This window comes from Poecilia formosa, unplaced genomic scaffold (assembly GCF_000485575.1).
Source record: "Poecilia formosa unplaced genomic scaffold, Poecilia_formosa-5.1.2 Scaffold518, whole genome shotgun sequence".
In the NCBI taxonomy this organism is placed as follows: Eukaryota; Metazoa; Chordata; class Actinopteri; order Cyprinodontiformes; family Poeciliidae; genus Poecilia; species Poecilia formosa.
Window position 1 is genome coordinate 24,184 of NW_006800457.1, and position 19,753 is coordinate 43,936.

A 19,753-nucleotide genomic window follows, 5' to 3' on the forward strand; every position below is an offset into this window, starting at 1 on the left:
TCTCTAGTGTCTGCATCAGCCACAGCTCCACCTGCCACCACCTTTACCCTGAAGACCTCCACCCCAGTCCCTACCGCCCCACCTGCCTCTCAGTCCCAGTCCCCCTCCTCTGCTGCTGCTGTGGGCCAACCCTCTGCCTTCACCCAGGTGCTGGCTCAGGTTTCCAAGGCAACCACCAGCATTCCTGCTGCACCAATAACTGGACCGACCCTGTTTGGGCTGCCAGCTCTGATCAGCACCTCCTCTGCTCCTTCAATCTCCACCACCACTGCTCCACCTCTAGCTCCAACCAGCAGCTCTCAGCCTATCAGCACGACCAACCCTCTCCTGACCGCCGTGTTCAAGCCCATCTTCGCAGCCGCCACAACCACTTCCTCATCTGCAGCCTCATCAGAAACCAAACCCCTGCCCCAGAACTTCAAGCCCATCTTTCCGCAGCCCCCCTCCATCTCTGCCACCTCCACAGCCTCCACCCTCTCTGCCACCACCATGTCCGTGTTTGGTGTGACGACCAGCAGCTCCAGTTCGTTCTCTGGCTTTAACAATGCTTCAGCTGGCATCGCCACGACGACTCTGCCTGCAACCCTGCCGGGGGTTAAATCCCTCTTTGGGAACTGGTCCGCACCGCCCACAACCACAACCAGCAGCTGCAGCTCTGCTTCAGTGCAGCCTCCAAGCACAGGGAGCATGTTCCAGTTTGGAGCTGCAGCCACCACTGCTGCAGCAACAACTGCTGCATCTGCTCCTGCAATATCCAAACCAAGCAACTTCAGCTTTGGAGCCGCGCAGTCGGATCCCCAAGCTTCCAAAGTATTTTCCTTCGGTCAGCCCTCATCCAGCCAGAGCACCACTACTGCTTCGTTTGGGGGATTTGGTCTGGCCAACACGGTTTCCACCGTCGCTCCCACTGCAACTGCGGCTCCGACTGCCGCCACCACCCACCCCACCCAGCCCACATTCACTTTTGGAAAGCCAGCATTTGAAGCACCAGCAGCCCAGCCGGCCTTCAGCTCTTCGTCGGGTCCCCTGAAGCCCTTCACCTTTGGGAGCAGTGGTGCATCATCCACAACTGCTGGCACCGCCACAGCACCAGCTCCATTCACTTTCGCAGCGCCCGCTCCCGCCGCTGCTGTCGCTACATCAGCTCCCACCTTTGGGACTCCAGCTAAACCAGCGTTTGGCGCCGGCTCCACTGGTTTTGCATTTGGTGCCAATGCAGCCCCTTCAGTCACACCAAGCTTTGGCGGATCAACACAGACTCAGAGCTCCTCCACTTCTACGTTCCCATTTGGAAGTAGTAGCGGCGCTGCCCAGTCAGCAGCCTCTGGATCAGCTCAGCCTGCGACTGGTGGATTCAACTTCGGAGCCAGTATGTCATGCCCCCAGTTCGGAACACCAGTTTCTAGTAATACGGCACCGCAGATGGGAAGCTTCAGCTTTGGAGCAGGTGCTGCTGCAGACAAGCCAGCTTTTGGTGAGGTTTTTATTGAAATTGAAATTTTTAAATTTTATTTATTTATAAGAGGGCAATGCATCTTTATCAACATGAACACATCATATAAATATGCCAGATTTAGCCAAAGAGGCAAATTTTCATCTGTAGCCTCATAGCAGGGTGATTTAAAAAGAAATTACAGTAATTGTATTGTTAATCAGTAACAAAATGTATTGCGATTAATATCGATAGATGATGCATCTGAAAACTCAGATCTGATCCAGAGTAGAACCATACGGCATTCTGGGATATGTAGGCAGAGGAAAGGCTTTAGCTGCTCAACCTGAAGTTGATGGCATCAACTATCTCACTCGCTCTTTGGTTACCTAGCAACAAGCTGTTGAGTAACTTGCGCAGCAGTAGTTTAAGATTCCGTCGCTGTGCCTCATAACTGATTAGAAAAAAGAAAGAGGGAGAGAAAACTGTGGTCAAAACAGGAAAGAAATGTGGGTGTTTCGTCAGCAATCATTTGTGGTAAAACAACAAACTTCCTGATGCAGAGAAATGATAAAACCTGTTGAATTATGTGTAATATGTCACCGCACTTTCTGATTCAGCAGGTTGTATTCTCGTTCCCAGTCAGGGTAAACCCCACAGGCTGCGATAAAAGGGCCAAGACAACCCAAATAGGGTATATTCAGGATTTAGAGGGAACACCAACATGCAGAAGCCTTATCTGACGGTTCACCCCAGAACCCCCTGCTCCCCAGGGCCACAGCAAAATTTCCAAGTTTGACCGGTCCCCGGTAGTAAAAAGGTTGGGGACCACTGCTGTAGGCATTGAAATGAGGTAATCTGTGTTTAAAAGCTTGCAAGTCACATGCTGAGAAAAACCGACTTCAGTTGCTTAAGTTTTCAAATTAGTGAAAGATATATTAGTAGATAAATGGGCTGTGAAGATAACTTGATTTTCAGAATATTAATAACCTTTCATTTAAATCATAATGTTTTGTGCGCTTCTCTCCTCAGGGACATCGACCCCGTCGTTTGGCCAGGGTGCCACTCCAGGTCCGATTCCCTTTGGAAGTCCAGCAACTCCAGTCCAAGGCTTTAATGCTGGTCCTTTCGGTAGGTTATAGTGATGAGCCATTTCCAGACTGGTCTCCTATTGTTGAAAGCCTGAAAGTGCTGCTTCTGATTTATGTTAATTCCAATTCTTGGCTATGTTTTATTGAGGTATATTTGTACAAATCATATCCTTTTAACCTTTTGGTGTTCTACAGAAAGTCTTGTCTCTCACTTGATACTGGAATTTCTCCACATCTCATAAAAAATCCTGTTTCCTTTTAAGGAAAAGGACATTTGTGTTTGTTAGAAAAAACTGAGACATTTTAAGATTAATCTCAGAAATTTGTTTGAGAAAAAATCGTGGAAGTTTCTGAGTTTGAAAAGCTAAAAATTTGCTAGGAAAATGTAGACATTTTGAAATTAATCTCAGAAAATGAACATTTTCATTAGTCTGAACCAAATGTAAAGAAGTTTTTATTTTTATTTATTTATTTTTTTCTGTACTTCACAGGGTCTCCTGCAACCCCCACCTTCTCTATTGGAGCCGGATCAAAGCCGTCCGGTGCACGTCAGAGGTTGCAGGCACGAAGGCTGCATAACAGGAAGAAGTAACCGATTGAACGTTCCGACACCATTTCTGGAGGACCATGGCAAGCCTGACTGATACACCTCCGTGGTTTTAGCTCCAACATCCTCCAATCAGGCTGCCGCCCTCCTCTCCCTTGTTTCCTCCCAGTCCAACAGCAGTGTGTGCTGGCCCGGAGCGCTGATTTAGCAGAGGAGTTAGCGAATGTCACAGCATGAGGGAATCAACCACAACAATGTGTTATACTTGAAGAAAGACAGAACAGACAGTCAAGTTGTTGGATTCTGAACAAAAAATGACATCCAAAGTTTCTCGTTCTCTTTCAGTACATGGACACTCCTGCCGATTTTGTCCAGAGGAGAAAGCTGAGACATTTATTTTTTTACGTAATCTCTGGTTTGTATGTTACCGAATGTTTCAGTACAATGAGTCTAAACAGGAGAAATGCTCAGCTGCTTCAGATGAGGCAAGAGTGAACATGTAATTGCATTTAAATTATTTTTTTAATTGGCTCTCTGACCTTGTAAATGGATGAATGATGTTTCTGCACTTAAAGGGCAACTTGGTTTATGTCTTAATGTAGTTTTTTCCAGATGCTCATGCTTTGGTTGCATATCATTATTGCAAGCATTCCCAGAGTCCTCCCATGGATGGCCTTTTTTCCTTTAATCCTTATCTTTGTTTTGTTTATATGAATCATTTGCCAACACTGATGAAAGTAGCGGGTCAGGATGTGATTAGGATGACTACTTCTGACCTGTGCAGACAAACCAAAGCCAACTGTTCAACTTCATGTCTGTGAAAAAAATATGTGATCTCCAGTTCACCTTTAAATGCTGAGTGTGTTTGTACATGTGTGAGTGTGTTTGTGCCAGACTACCTCTTTTAACCACAGGCACTGAAATCTTTTGTTGATCCGTAGATTGGATTTTAATTTTGGCTACTGATCTGTGCAAATGGTTTGAAATATCTGCACACCACATTACCCTAATTTCAGAAATGTCATTGTTACAGTAGTTTACACAATATTATCCTAAAACCAGGTATTTTAAACACGGGCTGAATCTGGACTCTTGTACAAGGAGTTTTGTTTTTAATGTTTTGTGACATGGTTTCTGGAATTTTTGTCATTATTTTAATGTTGGTTGCTTCAACAAAATGGTTTGTTGCTTTGTAATGACTGCTCTCTCGTGAAACCTGAACACCAACTGAGTTAGTATTGATGGGTTTTTTTCCTGAATGAATAAAATCACAGTTTGAGACATGAATGTTCAACCTTGTACACATAAAACTCTTACGCTATGAGTGCTTTTTTTCTGAGATTAGGTGGGTAAAATAACCTTTAAGTAATTTTTTCTTGCAGTTTTTGTTTTTATTATTTAAATGTGTATAAAACAGTGTTGGGATATGTAAATAATCTAAGCCTGGTATTCAGTGGTAAAAATCAACTTTTCAGCTATTATCTAGCATAAAAACTCTATAAAATGACAACCAAGATGTCCTATGTTCCCAAAGAGTGATCCAAGAAATCTTGAGAATGATTTAGCAGACCTAGTATCAGGACTTCTACACAAGCAGTGTTCCTACATGAATCCTTTCCTACCATGACACCTCAGAATTTCTAGGAAATTTATTGTTTAGAAAGAAGTTAACTGTCTTAACTTACCTGTGCTCCAGAATTAATGCTGGTGTTTTCTTAGAAAAAAAAACATCTTGGCAAATTATTTAACTGTATTGTTCCCAAAAATAGCTAATTTTGTGACTATTCAGGCCTAAGATAGTTTTATAGAAATATTTTTTGCATTGTCTAAAGAAATATTGCATAAGAAATCAGAATGCCTAAACTAAACTGAACTAAAGCAAGAAATAAATGTATGTGTACACCATTCTCTAAAAATCTTACATTTCTGATAGTTCAGTTCAACTTATAGCTTTTTAATTCTTTTTTGGCATTATCCTGTTAACCTAAACAGAACCTCCTGTAAGGCAAAAATAGCCTCTTGTAGTTCCAGCCATACCTCCCTCCTTGCTAACTTTTGAATTAATTTATGTTGATTTTTCAGTCCACAGGGCTGTTTTCTAAGCCACACCATTCAAGATTGAATAAAATAAGCAGGTGGCCTTATTTCTGCATATATATTTTTATTACACCATCTTTAATTCGACGGGTTTTTCAAAAATTAGTAATTATAGGTTCAGTGACATTTTCTATTAAAATGAGAACCAAAACACTTTTAAAATATGTTTTAGAAATGTCAGGAGCAAATATCAGCGATAAGTACTTGCATTTCTGTCAATGTTCTTTCCTGTTCATTTCTATAAATTAGTATGTTGAAATTGTGTGGAAAAGAGAAGTTCGTAAATATAACACTGTAGCTTTAACAGTTGATTAAAATGTTTCAGTGTTAAACCATCCAATAAATAGGAAAACTTTTTCCTAGGAATATATAATTTTACTTACTGGTTTTTAGTTTATTTCAGTAAAAATTGTGTCTATCGCATTGCTCGTGGAAAAAAATGGTTTTACAGTTACATTCCTGTCCTTTAGGTGGCACTGTAGATTGCCATGGGTGTTTATGATGCATTTACGAAAGATCAGAAATGGCCACTTTAGACATTGCAAGTCAAAATCTGCAACAAGAAATTACGTCGAGTGAGTCAAATTGGAACTACTGCGCAGAATTTCTGTATATAATGAATGAATGTTATAATATATTTTAAAAGTTATTGCTTATTTAGAAAGCCATTTGCTGAGAGTTTCCCTAATCTCTTTAATTAACATGGAAACAGCAAAAAACAAAAAAAGTTACAAATATTCTTCATTGCAGCGTCAGTGTTTGAAATCATTCGAAGCTGATAGGACAAAAATAAAACATTCTCTCATTGTAGTACTTGTATTTACGAGTTGAATTTAATAACCTTGAATGCAACACTCAAATATGACACTCTAGCGCATGCGTCTTGTCCTATTATAATGGGCTAACTGTTAGCGTTGTAAAAAAAAAAATTACGTGGCTGGAATATTTCAATATGGAGGTAGCAGCATTAGTTGCCCTGACTTTATTATTAGGTGCTTTGGTTATTCTGGTCGCTTTTGCGGTGGGAAGGAGAAAAGAAGAGATAAAGGAGGAAACTGAGCAGGCTGCGGAGAGTTCAGGTGAGAGAACCGCGGAGCTCATGTAACCAGAATCGGCTGTGCTGACTGACTGCCAGCTCTGTATGAGTCCGCTGAATGAGCACCCATTCATTCTTCTATTCATTCACTTTGTAAAACATTGGGATTTTGTGCTAAATATTAATCCTTAATTCTTATAAATGTATAAAAAATAAATAAACTAACTTTCAGTCACCTGCTTCTAGCCAATAGTGAAATGTTTTATTAACGGACCAATGAGGTCATAGCTTTCTGCTGAGTGACAGCTCTTTTTCATTCATGGAAAAGTTCAGAATGTCTGGTAGTTGAACGTTCATTAAAACCTGTGTTTATGTAATAGGAAAGAATCTGCAATAAAACTCTTGTTTAAATATGATAAACTCCAACGTAATTCGTTGTCATTTGGAGTGATTTATTTGGAAATCTTAGTTTAGAACAACAATTTCACAAACAAATTATTCATAAACTTATCTAAATTAGTCATAGCAGCCATTAAAAATGTCTCGTCGCACAACTTCTTGTACTCTAGCTGAAGCCAGTGCTGCGAAGGGCCCAACGTCTAAGAAGCAGAAGCAAGACAAGCAGCGGAGCCGCAAAGACAAACCAGCACAGCACAACTTCAGCCATCCTCTGCTGGCAGCTTCACTGAAGGTAAGCCATCTGGATAAACCTCAGGCACTAACAACAGGTGTTCTTTATTGTCATGTTTTTTTGGTAGACCTAAACAAACAGATGGCTACATTGGTAGTTTTCACTTAAGCCATTTTTGCAAAATTGTGTAATTTGCACTCCAAATTCCATCTGATAAGTTAATGACTGCACCAGCGGGAGATATCTTGTGGGGGGCGGCATGACAGTGGACCCATCCCCTGCTCTCACAACTGGAGGATCTGAATGTCAGCCGTGCAAAGCTCCATACCCAATTAATCAGATTAATTATTTCAGCCCTAAATGTGACATACTATGCATGCGTTTAATTTTTGTATCTTGTGCTCCTCAGGGCCATAGCGGGAATGTGACATGCTTGGATTTCAGCAGTAATGGGAAATACCTGGCGTCCTGTGCCGATGACCGCACCATCCGGATCTGGAGCACCAAGGACTTCCTGGAGCGGGAACACAAGTGTCTGAGAGCTAACGTGGAGCTGGATCATGCCATGTTGGTTCGCTTCAGCCCAGACTCCAGGTCTGCTTCTTTTTCCAGACTATAGTAACTCACGTAAAGCAGTACATTCTTGCCTCTAACCTTTAAATACTGGAACAACTTGTGGAACAAACACACTGGAAATGACGGCTCACTTTTACCTAGAGCTGTAAAGTTTGTTTTTAAACATGGTGAGGCATATGCCTGTTATGATAACTCAATTTACTGGATGATAAATTGTCCCAGTAATTACTGTGATAAATAATAATATTGTTTGGGGTTTTTTAGACTATTTCCAAGTAATACATTGATCATTGCATAACAATGCAAGTTCATCTCAAAGACCAATAAACTTTAATTTTGTAAAGAACACTTCATCCTGGAACCGGAAGATATTTTAAATATCCAAAATAAAAAAACAACTAAAAAAGTTAAAAAAATAAAATAAAAAAATAGCAATGCTCTCACAACGGGAGGATTCTGAGAGCATTTTCTTAGAACATTTCTGAGATTAATATAAAAATGTCTGAGGTTTTTTTTTTTTTAGCAAATTTTTGACTTTTGAGGTGCTGCGGTGGCACAGAGGTAAAGCACAATCCATGTACAGTGGCCTTAGTCTCTGTACATGGCTGAGTCCTGACCTGATGACCTTTGCCACATGTCTTCCCCCTCTCTCATTACCCATTTTCCTGTCTGACCACTCTCAAATAAAAGCCACTAGAGACAATAAAACCTTAAAAAAATAAAAGCTTTGAACTCTTGTAGCTCAGAAATGTCCTTGTTTTTTCTAGAAAATTGAAAAAAAAGTTTTTTGCCAAAAATGTACTCCTTTTTTTCTATCATCATTCAAACATGTTTGAATTCTTCACCAACGCCCCGTTTTATCCTGCAGGGCTTTCATCACCTGGCTCGCCAATGGAGATGCTATTCGTATCTTCAAGATGATCAAAAAGGATGACGGGACCTTCAGCTTCAAGGCCGCCTCGGAGGATTTCCTCCAGAAACACAAGGCCCCGATAGTTAACATCGGAATTGCGGAGACAGGTAAAGAACACATCAGAACACGTCACATTGTACTATTTTGTGATGGAGAGAACTGAATATGGAGACTTTTCCACAAATATGAAGCTCCTAATTGTTTCTTTTCTGCAGGTAAATTCATCATGAGCGCCTCAACAGACACCACCATCCTGATCTGGGACCTGAAGGGAGAGCTGCTGGCCTCCATCAACACCAATCAGATGACCAATTCTTATGCAGCTGTCTCGCCCTGCGGCAGGTCAGGCTCAACACAACAACAAACACTTGAAACATTTACTGCAGCACTTGGTTAGGATTCTGGTGCTCACTATGGAGAACCAAAACTTGGTGTTTCCATCTTCTCCCTGCCCTTGTCCTTAGGTTTGTAGCATCTTGCGGCTTCACTCCAGATGTGAAAGTTTGGGAAGTTTGCTTTGGAAAAGGAGGAGAGTTCAGAGAGGTAGCCAGAGCGTTTGACCTGAAGGGCCACTCTGCAGGAGTTCATGCATTTGATTTTTCCAATGACTCTCACAGGTAATAAGTGTTTGTAATTAGGATCTTTGCATTGCTGGATAAGATAAATAATGCAGCATTTATAAAAAAAAACACGTTTTTTTTTTTATCACAATTTCTTTCTATATCAATGTATTGATAGTAAGTTACAAAAGGGGGAAGTGTTATGATTGAGACTGCAATTATGGGAGGCGCTAACATAATATGTTATAAAGTTCACCCCTCATTAAAAACATACCTAGAATGCTGCTTTAATTCTTCCATTCATGTTTCAGAAATTCCTCAAAGGGAACGTATTATGCAAAATTCACATGTTTTTGTACTTCTATTTAGGTCTCAACTGCTCCTAAAAACTGCTCAAGCGCTTAAAAAACACCCAACTAGTTTTGGCAGTAATGTTTTTGATGTCTGGAAAATGAGGCATTTCAACATGTTCAGAATGTGACTTCACAAATTAGCCAGCTCTGCTCCTCATCTAGCAACGCAAACTGAACTCCAACTAGTTTGGTCATCTGGTTTTATCACTCTATGCACTTGTCCTTTCCAGAATGGCTTCTGGAAAGGACAAGTGTTTTGAGGTTGACTTACCATCCGGAAACCACTTGCTGCATTCATGTTGGTTGTGCAGGAGGCTCCACTTATGCTTTTCAAAGATGCATAGTTTGCATAAATGCGCATCTGTTTGCAGCCATTTTCACATGTGAATTTGAGGGGAGTGACCAGCAGCAGCTTATTTGGACTTGGTGACAAGACATCATTGTAAAACAGATCATTCTGAAAGAAGCTCGAAGTGGGCAGAATTAAACAAACTTAATTCTTATCTAAAAAATATTTGTGTAACAAAAAAAAAGTAAAGAACATGTTTTGTATAGCCCACAGATCTATCATAACCTGTTCAAAGAAGCATAAATAAGAAAAGGTGTCTAAAAGGTTTAGCAACCAACTTTGCTTTTCTTTTTCTGATCAGAATGGTGACTGTGTCTAAAGACGGAACGTGGAAGCTGTGGAACACAGACGTGGAGTACAAGAAGCAGCAAGACCCGTACCTCCTCAGGACAGTGCCCTGTTCCTCCTCAGATGGCAGCAGGGTGGCCTTGTCTCCGGATGGCCGGGTGGTCGCCATCAGTGACGGTTGCAATGTGGCAATGTTCGACACGACCACTGGGAAGCTGGAGGAGGAACTGCGTGGCGTCCACAGCCAGGGGATCACTGACCTCAGATTTGACATCAACAGCCGCTTCCTGGCATGTAGCGGAGACAAGGCCATCCGTGTGTTTCACAATGCGCCGGGTTACCGGGTGGCCATCAGGGACATGCAGGACATGCTGAAGAAGGCTCAGAATGAGGCCATGAAGCAGAGACTCCAGCAGCAGATCAGAGAGGCTCAGAGTGCTCTGGATGCTGCGTTAGCTGCTCCCGTCGAGTGAAGCAATGCACAAAGAGCCACATGAGTTCTTTTTCTGTCAAGAAAATATTCAAATCTGCATGCAGTTTTAATAAAATTATGTTTTTATGGACGGATTAAAGGCAATGTGTTCAAACATGGTACTGTGTTAATTTCTTGGTAAGCATCAAAATAATGACAAAAATGGCATCATTCACTGAGATTAGAGCAATTTTATCAATTAATTACATTTTTGAAGATTTCATTTTTGGAAAATCTGGATTTATTTTTTTTCACCAACATGAGCCTTGGATTCCCATAGTTCAGTGATGAATATTTATGCAAGTTACTTTAGTGATACATACATTTATGCATATGTATATCACAGTGATATGCATAAATATGCATTTACTTTTGCATATGATTTATGCATAAATAAATCACTTATGATTTATTTATGCTTAAATCATAAGTGATTTATGATATTTATACACTAGAATGCACAAATACAATGATTTTCAATGGTGTATTAGGGTCATTGTATAAAAAGTAAATTTCTAACAGACAAAAAAATTTTCTAGATAAAACATGGAAATTTCAGTTTCAAAAGTTGAACATTTTAAAATTTGAAACTCAGAAATGTCTTGGGATTTTTTTTTTACTGAAAATTTTTGAGATTAATCCAAAAAGAACAAAAAAAAATCTTAAAACTGAAATTTCTTTGTTTTTTCTAGACAACTTAAATTCAAAATGTATGAGTTTTGTTGGCAGAAATGTACTCTTCCTTTGTTTCTATCTGCAGTGGCCCTAATATGCCGATGTACTATTCTAAATTCAAAGATTACGTCTAACCCCACCTGTGTGCCGCGCAGCTACATGTGATGGCGTGTATATGATGCACACCCCACTCTGATTCGACCCGGATGTGGTTCTTATTCTTGCTGCACGTTGTTGAGCAGCGTGACCAGCAACCCGTGCTGGATGTGAGAGCTGATGTCTGTGGAAATGATGGAGGTTTCGGTGAGTTCAGCGGAGCCGCTCAGGCCGGCTAGGATTCTTCAACAGAACCGGGTCTTCCTCGACTTCTTCTGGGATCTGGCTAACCCGGACCAGGAGGTCCGGTTGAAGGCGGTGGAGAACTTGATCCAGTACCTGAAAACAGAAAACAAGGTGAGAAACACCCAGCCTGTCCTCTCGGACAGTTTTCAAACTTCTTCGCTGTTGAAATTATGAAACTATTTAATCTGAAAACCCGCCGGATAAACAAACATTAAACATCACTATAAATAGTGAGGTAGTTAAATGTTAACATGAAGGAAAATAAGATGATAATTTAAACAAGATGTGTTTCTAATCGAGTAAAATTTGAGTTCCTGATACAAAATATATAAACAACAATATAAATCCCATTATTATCCAAGAAAACACAAATACATTAAAGCACGGCAAAAATAATAACACTAGATACAGAGAAAAGGCCAAAAGGAGAAGACAATTTTTCATTTACAAGTAACTGAAAAGTGGGGATTGTATTTTTGTACCTGTGTATGATTTAATTTAATAAGTAAACTGTATCCCATTCTAAAAACACCATCTGCATTTTGAAACATAATACTGGGGACAGGGAAGCTGTTTAGAGTGAATGAAACTGTGAGAGTCTGCAGAAGACTAGAGACTGGGCCGAAGTTTCACATAACGGTGGACGATATGGATTTAAAGTTTTATCACGATATTTTGTAGTACTATTGATAAAAGTTGCGATAAGAACTATGTATTACTTCTTTTTTTAGGTAGTTGTATGGCTGCAACTGTGTGCAACAGCAACTGTAGCTCTGCTAAGACAAATAATGGTCTTGGAAAAATATTTCCATTTTTAATATGCTGCTTTTGGACGCCAGCTAATCCCATAAAGAAGTGTGTTTTATATCATTACACTGCAAATTGTAATTGCATTTAGTTATGTTTTCAAATTTATTGATATTATTGATTCTTTCATTTAGGCCTGTCCTGATAAATTTTGTTGGATGATGAATTGTCCTAGAAATTATATTTAATAAACAATAACATTTTTGCTTTTAATACGATTTTCAATTAATATAATGATAATAGCATAATAATATCAATTTGTCCTTTTCAAAGACTAGAAAACTTGAATTTGTACAGAACACTCCACAATAGGACTGGAAGACATTCTAATTATACAAAATAAAACACAACCACCAAAAACATAAAAAAATAAAATAAAAAAAAGGAAATTATAACCTACCTAGTGAAGCTACAAATACAATTTATTTATAATGTATGGTTTAAATTTATCTAGGAATAAATTTACGTTGCTTTCATTGAACAGTGTAGAAAATATTGAAACTAACAATCCTGTCGATACGGACAGTTGTGGAATTTACTGTGACAACAACGAATCAAAATTATCATCACGATCATCAAGAAATTTATCACACTAAATGATAAACAATATGATAAATGTTCATGACCCATAAAATACAGGCATTATGAAAATTCAATTAATAAAATTTATTTGTTTGTTTGTTTTGGACAAAATTTCATATAACAGAGATTTAAATCTAAAAATGAAGAAAGGTCAAAATGTTCAAAGAGTAATTGTGAAGTCAGGAGTAAATTAAGATATCCTGGTTGCTGTTTGTGCTGCAGGCTGATGAGCTGGAATACACGTTAAAACGGCTGGTGGACGGCCTGGCCCACACCCGGGAGACGGCCCGACCCGGATTCAGCCTGGCTCTGGGGCAGGTGAGTGGACCGCCGGCCTGAGTCCTGTGGTACAACAAGGAAATTGATACAATTCTGTTAATTTTCCAACTATAACGCTGCTAAAAACTGATCAAATTTAGAGACAAAACTAAAAATCCATTTAAATCTCAGAGATTAGGAAAAAGTAAAGAGTCAAACCTATGAGTTTTCTTCTCCCTAAGGTGTTGAGTGCCTTTGAAGACATTTCCCTGCAGAGCATACTTGACAGAATCAAAGAAAAACACAACTTACAGGCTGTGAAAAGGGTACATTTTGATCTTTTGAACTTCATTTAGCACAAAAACATTCATTTAAATGATGTTTAAACACCTCAACCTGGTTTTTGCTCTTTAGAAACTTGCCAGAAATGCCATGTTTGGGAATCTGTTTGGCGTTCTTGCCCTCCAACAGTCGGGACGCCTCGTCAAAGTAAGTCTGCTTCTTAGTTTGTCCGTGAAAGCAAATAAAGTCATAATATTACGAGAATAAAGTCGAAATAATACAAGAATAAAGTCGTGACAATATGAGAATAAAGTCATAAATAATACTTTATTGTCATAGAATTTATTTTTAATAGTGTGGCCTTAGTATCCAATCATAATTAAAACATTTGATGGATTCAATTTTTTGTTTTTTTGCCCTTTTTTACCCCATCTTCCCTCCAACTCTGAGGCGCCCCCTGGAGGCCCTGACTTTGTAAAACACTGATTTAGCCCATATATCCAAAAGCTTTTGAGCTTGTTTACTTTTCTCTGCAGGAACCCCAGGTGGTGCTGGGATGTGTGCAGCTCCTTCAGTGTTTGATCCAGCACAAGCAGCACCTGAAGGACCTGCCCAGCAAAACCATGACCGACATCCTCACTGAGGTAACGGTAACTGCTTCATCTTCCCACCACTATGACCCGTTCTCCTTCTTTAAGCTGCTGTTTTCTGGGCCCACAGATACCGGAGGAGGTGTTTGAGGAGGTTCTGCTGAGCGCTCTGGAGGCTGACCTGGCGTCAGCCTTCAGGACCCCGGAGCAGATGCAGCTGCTGCTGGTGGCGCTGCAACACTTCCCACAGGCCCTGAAACCCAAGAAGCTCAAGAAGCTGCTGGACTCTTCCACCATCATCAATGCAGACAACATCCCAAAGTGAGAACATGTTCCACAACTCACAGCATAGTCATTAGTTAATTGCACCACTGCTTTTTATTTTGAATTTAACAGCTAAATAATCTAGTATATAGGGCTGGTCAGTAAATCAATGACGATATCCATCGTGATAGACACATGATCAGTATCANGCTGTAAACATCAGCGGAAAGTAGACCACAGTTTCTGCGTTTATGTCCTCACTACCTATGGTAGAACAGAACCACACATTAACTGGATACTGTGTGGCTTGCCAGTGTAAAAGCATCTTTAGTGTATGCTTGATCATTTTGTAGCAAAGCTGGAAATTTCATCTAACATCAGCATGTGATGCTCGACTCTTCTGCTCTTGAAGCAGCAAAGGTACTTAAGATAAAAATTTGTTGTTACAGAATTTGAACCAGTTGAAGTTAAAACTGCCACTTGAATTGTTCTGAGTAGAACATGTTTACAGACAAAAAGTAGCTTTTTTAAAGTAAAATTTTAATATTTTTTTGTCCAATTTTGGCTGTGTTTGCCAGTTAACAATGATTAAATTGTTAACTAATTACTAAATTAGTTGACAAATATTTCAATAATCAATTAATCACAATCATTTCCACTGTAGTTTGATGCATTTTTGAACCTGCTGTTCTCTTCCTGCTGTCTCTCTAGTGTCTGCATCAGCCACAGCTCCACCTGCCACCACCTTTACCCTGAAGACCTCCACCCCAGTCCCTACCGCCCCACCTGCCTCTCAGTCCCAGTCCCCCTCCTCTGCTGCTGCTGTGGGCCAACCCTCTGCCTTCACCCAGGTGCTGGCTCAGGTTTCCAAGGCAACCACCAGCATTCCTGCTGCACCAATAACTGGACCGACCCTGTTTGGGCTGCCAGCTCTGATCAGCACCTCCTCTGCTCCTTCAGTCTCCACCACCACTGCTCCACCTCTAGCTCCAACCAGCAGCTCTCAGCCTATCAGCACGACCAACCCTCTCCTGACCGCCGTGTTCAAGCCCATCTTCGCAGCCGCCACAACCACTTCCTCATCTGCAGCCTCATCAGAAACCAAACCCCTGCCCCAGAACTTCAAGCCCATCTTTCCGCAGCCCCCCTCCATCTCTGCCACCTCCACAGCCTCCACCCTCTCTGCCACCACCATGTCCGTGTTTGGTGTGACGACCAGCAGCTCCAGTTCGTTCTCTGGCTTTAACAATGCTTCAGCTGGCATCGCCACGACGACTCTGCCTGCAACCCTGCCGGGGGTTAAATCCCTCTTTGGGAACTGGTCCGCACCGCCCACAACCACAACCAGCAGCTGCAGCTCTGCTTCAGTGCAGCTTCCGAGCACAGGGAGCATGTTCCAGTTTGGAGCTGCAGCCACCACTGCTGCAGCAACAACTGCTGCATCTGCTCCTGCAATATCCAAACCAAGCAACTTCAGCTTTGGAGCCACGCAGCCGGATCCCCAAGCTTCCAAAGTATTTTCCTTCGGTCAGCCCTCATCCAGCCAGAGCACCACTACTGCTTCGTTTGGGGGATTTGGTCTGGCCAACACGGTTTCCACCGTCGCTCCCACTGCAACTGCGGCTCCGACTGCCGCCACCACCCACCCCACCCAGCCCACATTCACTTTTGGAAAGCCAGCATTTGAAGCACCAGCAGCCCAGCCGGCCTTCAGCTCTTCGTCGGGTCCCCTGAAGCCCTTCACCTTTGGGAGCAGTGGTGCATCATCCACAACTGCTGGCACCGCCACAGCACCAGCTCCATTCACTTTCGCAGCGCCCGCTCCCGCCGCTGCTGTCGCTACATCAGCTCCCACCTTTGGGACTCCAGCTAAACCAGCGTTTGGCGCCGGCTCCACTGGTTTTGCATTTGGTGCCAATGCAGCCCCTTCAGTCACACCAAGCTTTGGCGGATCAACACAGACTCAGAGCTCCTCCACTTCTACGTTCCCATTTGGAAGTAGTAGCGGCGCTGCCCAGTCAGCAGCCTCTGGATCAGCTCAGCCTGCGACTGGTGGATTCAACTTCGGAGCCAGTATGTCATGCCCCCAGTTCGGAACACCAGTTTCTAGTAATACGGCACCGCAGATGGGAAGCTTCAGCTTTGGAGCAGGTGCTGCTGCAGACAAGCCAGCTTTTGGTGAGGTTTTTATTGAAATTGAAATTTTTAAATTTTATTTATTTATAAGAGGGCAATGCATCTTTATCAACATGAACACATCATATAAATATGCCAGATTTAGCCAAAGAGGCAAATTTTCATCTGTAGCCTCATAGCAGGGTGATTTAAAAAGAAATTACAGTAATTGTATTGTTAATCAGTAACAAAATGTATTGCGATTAATATCGATAGATGATGCATCTGAAAACTCAGATCTGATCCAGAGTAGAACCATACGGCATTCTGGGATATGTAGGCAGAGGAAAGGCTTTAGCTGCTCAACCTCAAGTTGATGACATCAACTATCTCACTTGTTCTTTGGTTACCTAGCAACAAACTGTCGAGTAACTTGCGCAGCAGTAGTTTAAGATTCCGTCGCTGTGCCTCATAACTGATTAAAAAAAAGAAAGAGGGAGAGAAAACTGTGGTCAAAACAGGAAAGAAATGTGGGTGTTTCGTCAGCAATCATTTGTGGTAAAACAACAAACTTCCTGATGCAGAGAAATGATAAAACCTGTTGAATTATGTGTAATATGTCACCGCACTTTCTGATTCAGCAGGTTGTATTCTCGTTCCCAGTCAGGGTAAACCCCACAGGCTGCGATAAAAGGGCCAAGACAACCCAAATAGGGTATATTCAGGATTTAGAGGGAACACCAACATGCAGAAGCCTTATCTGACGGTTCACCCCAGAACCCCCTGCTCCCCAGGGCCACAGCAAAATTTCCAAGTTTGACCGGTCCCCGGTAGTAAAAAGGTTGGGGACCACTGCTGTAGGCATCGAAATGAGGTAATCTGTGTTTAAAAGCTTGCAAGTCACATGCTGAGAAAAACCGACTTCAGTTGCTTAAGTTTTCAAATTAGTGAAAGATATATTAGTAGATAAATGGGCTGTGAAGATAACTTGATTTTCAGAATATTAATAACCTTTCATTTAAATCATAATGTTTTGTGCGCTTCTCTCCTCAGGGACATCGACCCCGTCGTTTGGCCAGGGTGCCACTCCAGGTCCGATTCCCTTTGGAAGTCCAGCAACTCCAGTCCAAGGCTTTAATGCTGGTCCTTTCGGTAGGTTGAAGTGATGAGCCATTTCCAGACTGCTCTCCTATTGTTGAAAGCCTGAAAGTGCTGCTTCTGATTTATGTTAATTCCAATTCTTGGCTATGTTTTATTGAGGTATATTTGTACAAATCATATCCTTTTAACCTTTTGGTATTCTACAGAAAGTCTTGTCTCTCACTTGATACTGGAATTTCTCCACATCTCATAAAAAATCCTGTTTCCTTTTAAGGAAAAGGACATTTGTGTTTGTTAGAAAAAACTGAGACATTTTAAGATTAATCTCAGAAATTTGTTTGAGAAAAAATCGTGGAAGTTTCTGAGTTTGAAAAGCTAAAAATTTGCTAGGAAAATGTAGACATTCTGAAATTAATCTCAGAAAATGAACATTTTCATTAGTCTGAACCAAATGTAAAGAAGTTTTTATTTTTATTTATTTATTTTTTTCTGTACTTCACAGGGTCTCCTGCAACCCCCACCTTCTCTATTGGAGCCGGATCAAAGCCGTCCGGTGCACGTCAGAGGTTGCAGGCACGAAGGCTGCATAACAGGAAGAAGTAACCGATTGAACGTTCCGACACCATTTCTGGAGGACCATGGCAAGCCTGACTGATACACCTCCGTGGTTTTAGCTCCAACATCCTCCAATCAGGCTGCCGCCCTCCTCCCCCTTGTTTCCTCCCAGTCCAACAGCAGTGTGTGCTGGCCCGGAGCGCTGATTTAGCAGAGGAGTTAGCGAATGTCACAGCAGGAGGGAATCAACCACAACAATGTGTTATACTTGAAGAAAGACAGAACAGACAGTCAAGTTGTTGGATTCTGAACAAAAAATGACATCCAAAGTTTCTCGTTCTCTTTCAGTACATGGACACTCCTGCCGATTTTGTCCAGAGGAGAAAGCTGAGACGTTTATTTTTTTACGTAATCTCTGGTTTGTATGTTACCGAATGTTTCAGTACAATGAGTCTAAACAGGAGAAATGCTCAGCTGCTTCAGATGAGGCAAGAGTGAACATGTAATTGCATTTAAATTATTTTTTTAATTGGCTCTCTGACCTTGTAAATGGATGAATGATGTTTCTGCACTTAAAGGGCAACTTGGTTTATGTCTTAATGTAGTTTTTTCCAGATGCTCATGCTTTGGTTGCATATCATTATTGCAAGCATTCCCAGAGTCCTCCCATGGATGGCCTTTTTTCCTTTAATCCTTATCTTTGTTTTGTTTATATGAATCATTTGCCAACACTGATGAAAGTAGCGGGTCAGGATGTGATTAGGATGACTACTTCTGACCTGTGCAGACAAACCAAAGCCAACTGTTCAACTTCATGTCTGTGAAAAAAATATGTGATCTCCAGTTCACCTTTAAATGCTGAGTGTGTTTGTACATGTGTGAGTGTGTTTGTGCCAGACTACCTCTTTTAACCACAGGCACTGAAATCTTTTGTTGATCCGTAGATTGGATTTTAATTTTGGCTACTGATCTGTGCAAATGGTTTGAAATATCTGCACACCACATTACCCTAATTTCAGAAATGTCATTGTTACAGTAGTTTACACAATATTATCCTAAAACCAGGTATTTTAAACACGGGCTGAATCTGGACTCTTGTACAAGGAGTTTTGTTTTTAATGTTTTGTGACATGGTTTCTGGAATTTTTGTCATTATTTTAATGTTGGTTGCTTCAACAAAATGGTTTGTTGCTTTGTAATGACTGCTCTCTCGTGAAACCTGAACACCAACTGAGTTAGTATTGATGGGTTTTTTTCCTGAATGAATAAAATCACAGTTTGAGACATGAATGTTCAACCTTGTACACATAAAACTCTTACGCTATGAGTGCTTTTTTTCTGAGATTAGGTGGGTAAAATAACCTTTAAGTAATTTTTTCTTGCAGTTTTTGTTTTTATTATTTAAATGTGTATAAAACAGTGTTGGGATATGTAAATAATCTAAGCCTGGTATTCAGTGGTAAAAATCAACTTTTCAGCTATTATCTAGCATAAAAACTCTATAAAATGACAACCAAGATGTCCTATGTTCCCAAAGAGTGATCCAAGAAATCTTGAGAATGATTTAGCAGACCTAGTATCAGGACTTCTACACAAGCAGTGTTCCTACATGAATCCTTTCCTACCATGACACCTCAGAATTTCTAGGAAATTTATTGTTTAGAAAGAAGTTAACTGTCTTAACTTACCTGTGCTCCAGAATTAATGCTGGTGTTTTCTTAGAAAAAAAAACATCTTGGCAAATTATTTAACTGTATTGTTCCCAAAAATAGCTAATTTTGTGACTATTCAGGCCTAAGATAGTTTTATAGAAATATTTTTTGCATTGTCTAAAGAA

At 40.9% G+C, this 19,753-nt stretch overlaps 4 protein-coding genes across 4 annotated transcripts in view; all 4 read left to right on the forward strand.

Annotated features, from left to right (window-relative positions):
• The window catches only part of pom121 (POM121 transmembrane nucleoporin), a 17,659-nt gene extending 13,268 nt beyond the window's left edge, over nucleotides 1-4,391 (forward strand). Inside the window, exons 11-13 of the mRNA XM_007540105.2 lie at nucleotides 8-1,474; nucleotides 2,465-2,563; nucleotides 3,015-4,391. Coding sequence (XP_007540167.1) covers nucleotides 8-1,474; nucleotides 2,465-2,563; nucleotides 3,015-3,115 — 1,667 coding nt within the window. The 3' untranslated portion in view covers nucleotides 3,116-4,391. The remainder of the gene's footprint in view (nucleotides 1-7; nucleotides 1,475-2,464; nucleotides 2,564-3,014) is intronic.
• Nucleotides 4,392-6,017: 1,626 nt separating this feature from the next.
• Nucleotides 6,018-10,464, forward strand: LOC103129126 (transducin beta-like protein 2). The gene is made up of 7 exons (XM_007540104.2): nucleotides 6,018-6,246; nucleotides 6,773-6,894; nucleotides 7,244-7,428; nucleotides 8,279-8,430; nucleotides 8,539-8,665; nucleotides 8,788-8,940; nucleotides 9,887-10,464. The coding sequence occupies exons 1-7, from the start codon at nucleotides 6,120-6,122 to the stop codon at nucleotides 10,344-10,346; spliced, it is 1,326 nt and encodes a 441-aa protein (XP_007540166.1). The 5' UTR covers nucleotides 6,018-6,119; the 3' UTR covers nucleotides 10,347-10,464.
• Nucleotides 10,465-11,216: 752 nt separating this feature from the next.
• LOC103129125 (myb-binding protein 1A-like protein) lies at nucleotides 11,217-14,206 on the forward strand. The gene is made up of 6 exons (XM_007540103.2): nucleotides 11,217-11,473; nucleotides 12,974-13,069; nucleotides 13,252-13,335; nucleotides 13,424-13,498; nucleotides 13,828-13,935; nucleotides 14,012-14,206. Exons 1-6 carry the CDS (start codon nucleotides 11,297-11,299, stop codon nucleotides 14,204-14,206), a joined length of 735 nt encoding a protein of 244 aa, XP_007540165.1. The 5' UTR covers nucleotides 11,217-11,296.
• A 551-nt stretch (nucleotides 14,207-14,757) lies between these two features.
• Nucleotides 14,758-19,240, forward strand: LOC103129124 (nuclear envelope pore membrane protein POM 121-like). The gene is made up of 3 exons (XM_007540102.2): nucleotides 14,758-16,323; nucleotides 17,314-17,412; nucleotides 17,864-19,240. The coding sequence occupies exons 1-3, from the start codon at nucleotides 15,339-15,341 to the stop codon at nucleotides 17,962-17,964; spliced, it is 1,185 nt and encodes a 394-aa protein (XP_007540164.1). The 5' UTR covers nucleotides 14,758-15,338; the 3' UTR covers nucleotides 17,965-19,240.
• Nucleotides 19,241-19,753: the final 513 nt, after the last annotated feature.

What these genes read in the sequence shown, in the direction of transcription:
- LOC103129126 (XM_007540104.2), top strand. Translation starts at nt 6,120, where the DNA reads ATGGAGGTAGCAGCATTAGTTGCCCTGACTTTATTATTAGGTGCTTTG. An exon ending in CGCTTCAGCCCAGACTCCAG is followed by an intron (nt 7,429 to 8,278) that starts GTCTGCTTCTTT and finishes TTTATCCTGCAG; the next exon opens with GGCTTTCATCACCTGGCTCG. An exon ending in TTTTCCAATGACTCTCACAG is followed by an intron (nt 8,941 to 9,886) that starts GTAATAAGTGTT and finishes TTTTCTGATCAG; the next exon opens with AATGGTGACTGTGTCTAAAG.
- LOC103129124 (XM_007540102.2), top strand. Translation starts at nt 15,339, where the DNA reads ATGTCCGTGTTTGGTGTGACGACCAGCAGCTCCAGTTCGTTCTCTGGC. An exon ending in TGCAGACAAGCCAGCTTTTG is followed by an intron (nt 16,324 to 17,313) that starts GTGAGGTTTTTA and finishes TTCTCTCCTCAG; the next exon opens with GGACATCGACCCCGTCGTTT. An exon ending in CTTTAATGCTGGTCCTTTCG is followed by an intron (nt 17,413 to 17,863) that starts GTAGGTTGAAGT and finishes TGTACTTCACAG; the next exon opens with GGTCTCCTGCAACCCCCACC.
- LOC103129125 (XM_007540103.2), top strand. Translation starts at nt 11,297, where the DNA reads ATGTCTGTGGAAATGATGGAGGTTTCGGTGAGTTCAGCGGAGCCGCTC. An exon ending in AGTCGGGACGCCTCGTCAAA is followed by an intron (nt 13,499 to 13,827) that starts GTAAGTCTGCTT and finishes TTTTCTCTGCAG; the next exon opens with GAACCCCAGGTGGTGCTGGG. An exon ending in TGACCGACATCCTCACTGAG is followed by an intron (nt 13,936 to 14,011) that starts GTAACGGTAACT and finishes CTGGGCCCACAG; the next exon opens with ATACCGGAGGAGGTGTTTGA.